The following is a 6481-nucleotide window of genomic DNA, read 5'->3' as shown; positions in this document are numbered from 1 at the left end:
CCCTCCATGCATTGACATTAGTATTGGTGTGAAAAAAGATCGTTTCCGAGAAATAATGAAGCTAAAAGCCGATACTCACATATGTCGTGATGAAGCTAAAGCGCTTTTTGCTAAGTTTGCAATCGGAGAGTTAGTACTTGTAAAAGCTCATGAGAAATCGAGCGAGATAGACAATGAAATCTCTAAATTTTAGTTTGTTTATAATGGACCATATAAAGTCATTGGTATACCCCACATAAATGCTTATTGCTTAGAGTATCTAAGCTCTGGAAAACTATTAGGTATACGGAACATTGTAGACTTGAAATTCTACCAACCTAGGATTGATTAATACCACAGAATGGGTAATTTGTACAGTATGTAAATATAGAGTGTAAGATTTAACGATTTGCTAGATTGCCATGCTTTTGCCTGACCAAGAGGACATTAAAGAAGTTGTAATTAATAAGTAATTAATTTTTACTAAATGATTTAAGAGAGAGTGATTGTTAATCAATTGAAAAATCCAAACTGCTAGTTTAAGTTTTCAGCTGAGTCACAGTAGATTAAGGAATGTAAATATGATTTTGTAACTAGCTGTAAGATTTCATAAATATGTGATTTACTAGTCATTGCCGATGTACTTAGACGCTGTTTTAGGTTTCAGGCTAGTACATGCGTGTGATGATGGACAGTGTCGAGTTATCCACTGTGATAGTGTTAATGGATTCCTTGAGATTACTCGGGAGTGAGTTTTTCCGAAAGAATTCAGTGAAACGGACGATCTGGAAATGCCGTTACACAGACGAATGAGATCAAGCGTGTCGCACAGGCGGGCGCAACAATACTGGCGAAGCGGAGCCGCTGTCGGCTCTTGTGCCGTTGTCGGCATTCTTTGTACTTGCGGGTACGGAAGGCGGAGTTGTTTTTCTTCCCGGACAGCCTATGTGAAAGAATTCTGTTGTCAGTATTTATGTTTTTGTCGATCTGCTGTATATTATTTTCTTGTTTAGCGTTAAGTGGGCTCTCATGACGAGAATATTAATTATGAAAAGGTTTTATGAAATGTGTATCTATATAATTAATTATTAATTTGCGTATTTGGTATACCTGTTTTTTATGACCATGTACTCTAGTTAATTTTGTAAATAGTATTCCATTTCTTGATACTGTCAGAAGTTTTGCTATTTTAGAATAGCTGAACCATTTTCTATGTTTTCTATGAATTTTAATATGTTCTCAACCTGTTTTATTTTGTGCAAGATGACAGAGTGGAATAAGATTAGGAGTGTCTCCACTCAATTATTATGGTCTAAAAGTTGGTTTATGGTTAATTAGCCTAATGCTAAATGTTCTTGATGTTTTGAGCATATACATTTCAGCTGTTTTTTCCTTTATGGGACATTTTCTGAGCCTGTTAACGTTACACAAACATCCTTAGACAATGTGGGGCACGTGTAACGCCGGATATGCATATCCTTCTATTTCCATCTATTGTACTATAGATTTTTTCTTATTTTGTTACCTGAAGATATGACATTTCTGTGTCTTTATATATTGTAATTGTTTTACTATTTCTATATATATATGCATTTATGTCGATGTATAATTGATTTGTTTGTAAATACTATTTGTATTTTTACGCTGGGTCTTGCCTAGGGAAAACTATGCTATCGAACGATACATCGATAGGTCGTGTGGAGAACCAAAGTGTTTAGGATCATTGGTAGTGTTAACTTTGCCGCGTGGAGTGTTGACAGAGCAGAGAGACTCTGGCTGGAGTAGTGTGGTGGAGCAGGTGCGTTGTGTGACGCTTCCGCGAGTTGCCGCGCTTTCGGGGTTTGGCAGCATGTAATGGCGCTCGACTCGCTATGATAGTTTCTGACACGGTGTTGCGGACGGGAAGCATTAGCTGGCGCACATCAAGAGCCCGTTTCGCCTGGTGACCGTGTCGAGAAGAAGGCGCGCCAACATCCAGCTTCTGCAACAGCGACGGCCGACAATGAGTGACTGTCGCCACCTCCTCGATCGACGACTTCAAACCTTCAATCAACCAACAAGGAAGACTGGAAGCACGTAAAGTTTTAGAACTGTATGGCAGACCTCAGATTTTCAAACTGTTCAAGTCACAAATTACAGCAACGTAGCATGAACCTTTGTTGCTCATTGTCCCAATTGCATTACCAAGCAGGGTCCCTTCCTTTTCCGGAATGAACCCGAGTGTCGTTGAAATTCAAACGCTAGCATTAAAGTAATATCATTCCATTTCACTGCTTTAATTTCAAAGATCAGTTAAAGTATTCATAGCTGGCTACAATATTTAGATTACACAAGCACAAATTAAGAGTGCGAGTTTTGTTACCATATTTTAGCTTACCTGTGACTGCAGCTCAGCTTGGTACGTACTAAATTCTACTATTGTTAATTGTTCAGAATCATTTAATTCAAGTTCAAAATTAAATCTCTTATTTCCAAATTGTGTAGATTCAAGTAGCTTTTGAAGTGATTGTTGAGGTATCCCGAGACTAACCTTATTTTATTGGATTTCGTAGTGCTTCAGAAACAAAGCTCACTATTAATTTCAGTCACTAAATTAACTTTCAATTTTCCGGTTTTATTAATTCTTTTACTAAATTAAGTCAGAGTGTAGCGAAATTTATTACTTCTGACAAACTTTCAGTTTTCACACTACACGTGTGAACCTTCAGTTGCCACGTTTCTAGTGCTAATTATATGTGCAATAACCTTTCTTTTTCAGTTACTATAGTAATAGTCCATAGGACTGGCGACCGTAATTTTCCCCAAATCTCAAATATCTAATTACCGCTAGTTAATTGTTAACGTAACGGCCGCACATTTACTTTCTTTATTAACTTTACCCCTTTCCAAAATTAATTTTCACCAGTTTCATTTGCATTTTCCTTTCATTTAGATGTAACCCTTTCCTCCCTCTTTACCGACTGATTAACTTCGGTGACGATTGCTTTTCCCAAATTTCCATTAGGTACACGCGGTTTAATTTTTCACTGTCATTAAGGTCGTTAAGAGAGGGGGAGGTTACAACATGAGCAAAAATTTGCAGTCGGGTGCACCCAGTGCTCTCTATTGCTGCCGGCACGGCCTCCTCCTTTTCTCGGATGAGAGCCCCGGCAAGCAGACAGAGTGAACACTGGCCTTATTCCCCGACCTTTCCGCTATCTCCCTAAGGGGCTCCATCACCCGCCTAACGTAGGAGCTCCCAATCACTAATAAACCCCTCCCCCCGTGTGCTGCTCGGACCTTGCTGAAGGAGCGGCCACATGTCCACTCACAGGCAGGCTTACACCGCTTCCTCATAACTTGCTTCTTCCCTGCAATAGCTTCCCGCTTTTGCACAACGTGTGTTTCTGATGTTTCTTGCTCACATTGAAACTGTCTGGATTGTTGAGCATGTACATCTTAATGCCTTATTTATTACGTTTGCTTTTTATGTATTATCTAATGGACAATCTTCCCATCCAAACAAACATTGATTCATCTATTGATAAATCTCTTCCCGAGCAATACACTTGAGACATTCTCGTGTTATAATAATCCGATGTAGGTCGTATCTCACATAAACGATCATCTGGTTTCGGGTTTCCTGGAAGTGAGTATTTTGCAAAATGCAGAGAGCATAATATGATCAGATACCGGTCTCTGCTTATACTCATCGCTGTTCCTCTATATTCAAACTGCGGTTCTTTCTTCCAGTAATCGCACGTATTTAACGTTACCCATATGTAACGAAACACCCAGGAAACTAGTAATTCGCCTATACTTAGAGGTTTCCATTTACATATCCTAGATCCCTCTTTTGTATTTTCGCTCAGCAATATGTTGACTGCGTTATGGTTCGTTTCGTCAACTACAAGTTGCAACAATTCGTCTCTTACCAATAATCTGAAGAAAACCATAGAAGAATTGTCAGAAGGATGAATTTGCATCACTTCTTCCTTTGTAAATGGGTGATACTGCATATTTGTTGTTCTACATGCCAGGACTCATCTGGATTATCTCCATGTGACAGGTCGGGCTCTTTTTCGTCATCGATTTCAACACAATTGTCGTGACAAGTATCGCCAGATTCGGAACTATCACGAAACAGATTCGAAAGCTGTGCTTCCACGCTATCATCACTCTGCAATTCCTCTGCAGCCTCTAAATGATAATCTCCATGGTATACGTCGTCCTCACTACACAGAATGTCACTGTCGTCTAGTACACTAAGTAACTGTTTCTCTGTCAATTCAACACTCCTCTGCTCCTTTTCGCTTTGGAAGGTCTAGGTGTCGGTTCATTATCCGCCATTACGAAGAATATAGTTCGTTAACTGACCACACGAAAGGGTACACGCCTTGATCCTGGCTTAGACGCAGCAACTAGAGTGAGTGATCCGACGCTTACAGGAGTCAACCGCACTGCCTCATGGCTTGTTTTGAAGCTTATCAGCGTCAGCCATACCAGCTCATAGCTTGTTTTGACGCTTATCAGCGTCAGCTGCACTGGCTCATGGATTGTTTTGACGCTTATCAGCATCAGCCACACGGGCTAGAGGCTTGTTTTGACAAAGCGTCAGCCGCACTGGCTCATGGCTTGGTTTGATGCTCATCAGCATCAGCTGCACTGGCTCATGCCTTGCTGCGATGCTTATAAGCGTCAGCCGTACTAGCTCATGGCTTGTATTGACGCTTATCAGCGTCAGCCACACTGGCTCATGGCTTGTTTTGATGCTCATCAGCATCAGCCGCACTGCCTCTTGCCTTGCTGTGATGCTTAAAAGCGTCAGCTGCATGGGCTCGTGGCTTGTTTTGACGAATATCAGCATCAGCCGCACTGGCTCGTGGCTTCTTTTGATGCTCATCAGCATCAGCCGCACTGGCTCATGGCTTTGTTGTGATGCTTATAAGCATCGGCCATACTGGGTCGTGGCTTGTTTTGATGCATATCAGCATCAGCCGCACTGGCTCGTAGCTTGTTTTGATGCTCATCAGCATCAGCTGCACTGGCTCATGGCTTTGCTGTGATGCTTATAAGTGTCAGCCCTACTGGCTCATGGCTTTTTTTGACGCTTATCAGTGTCACCCACACTGGTTAATGGCTTTCTTTGACGCTTATCAGTGTCAGCCATATTGCCTCATGGCTTGTTTTGACACTTATCAGTGTCAGCTGCAATGGCTCATGGATTGTTTTGATGCTTATCAGTGTTAGCTGCAATGACTCTTGGCTTGTTTTGACGCTTATCTGTGTAAGCCACATGGGCTCGTGGGTTGTTTTGACACATATCAGCATCAGCCGCACTGGCTCGTGGCATGTTTTGATCCACATCAGCATCAGCTGCACTGGCTCATGCCTTGCTGTGATGCTTATAAGCGTCAGCCACACTGGCTTGTGGCTTGTTTTGATGCTTATCAGCGTCAGCCGAACTGGCTCGTGGCTTGTTTTGATGCTCATAAGCATCAGTCGCATGGTCTTATGGCTTGCTGTGATGCTTATAAGTGTCAGCCATACTGGCTCTTGGCTTGTTCTGAAGCTCATCAGCGTCAGCCGCAGTGGTTCATGGCTTGTTTTGACGCTTATCAGCGTCAGCCCCACTGGCTCATGGCTTGTTTTGATGATTATCAGCGTCAGCCGCAATGGCTCATGGCTTGTTTTGATCCCCATCAGCATCAGCCGCACTGGTGCATGGCTTGTTTTGATGCTTATCAGCGTCAGCCTCACTGGCTCTTGGCTTGTTTTGACTCTTATCAGCGTCAGCTGCGCTTGCTAATGGTTTGTTTTGATGCTTATACACATCACCAGCACTGGCTCTGGGCTTGTTTTGTCGCTTATCAGCGTCAGTCTCACTGGCTTCTTTTGATGCTCATCAGCATCAGCCGCACTGGCTCATGGCTTACTGTGATGCTTATAAGCGTCAGCTGCACTCGCTCATGGCTGGTTTTGATGCTTGTCAGCATCAGCTGCACTGGCTCATGGCTTACTGTGGTGCTTATCAGCATCAGCCGCACTGGCTCATGGCTTGCTGTGATGCTTGTAATCATTAGCCGCAATGGCTCATGGCTTATTTTGACGCTTATCAGAATCAGCTACACTGGCTCTTGGCTTCTTTTGATGCTCATCAGCATCAGCCACACTGGCTCATGGCTTGCTGTGATGCGTATAAGCATCTGGCATACTGGCTCATGGCTTGTTTTGACACTTATCAGCGTCAGCCACACTGGCTCATGACTTCTTTTGATGCTCATCAGCATCAGCTGCAGTGGCTCATGCCTTTCTGTGATGCTTGTAAGTGTCAACTGCACTGGCTCATGGCTTGTTTTGACGCTTATCAGCGTCAGTAGCACTTGCTCTTAGCTTCTTTTGATGCTCATAAGCATCAGGTACACTGGCTCATGGCTTGCTGTAATGCTTATAAGCGTCAGCCGCACTGGCTCGTGGGTGGTTTTGATATCAGCGTCACCCACACTGGCCCAAGGCTTGTTTT

The 6481-nt window shown here is 42.8% G+C and overlaps 1 protein-coding gene across 1 annotated transcript; it reads right to left on the bottom strand.

Moving 5' to 3' along the window:
- Positions 1 to 5091: 5091 nt before the first annotated feature.
- On the bottom strand, positions 5092 to 6038 carry LOC124775168. The gene is made up of 2 exons (XM_047250008.1): positions 5895 to 6038; positions 5092 to 5763 (listed from the first exon to the last, which is right to left on the bottom strand). Exons 1-2 carry the CDS (start codon positions 6036 to 6038, stop codon positions 5092 to 5094), a joined length of 816 nt encoding a protein of 271 aa, XP_047105964.1.
- Positions 6039 to 6481: the final 443 nt, after the last annotated feature.

Source organism: Schistocerca piceifrons, chromosome 2, assembly GCF_021461385.2.
Source record: "Schistocerca piceifrons isolate TAMUIC-IGC-003096 chromosome 2, iqSchPice1.1, whole genome shotgun sequence".
Taxonomy (NCBI): domain Eukaryota; kingdom Metazoa; phylum Arthropoda; class Insecta; order Orthoptera; family Acrididae; genus Schistocerca; species Schistocerca piceifrons.
Note: the sequence above shows the minus strand (reverse complement) of the source record. Positions and strands in the feature narration are given on the sequence as shown.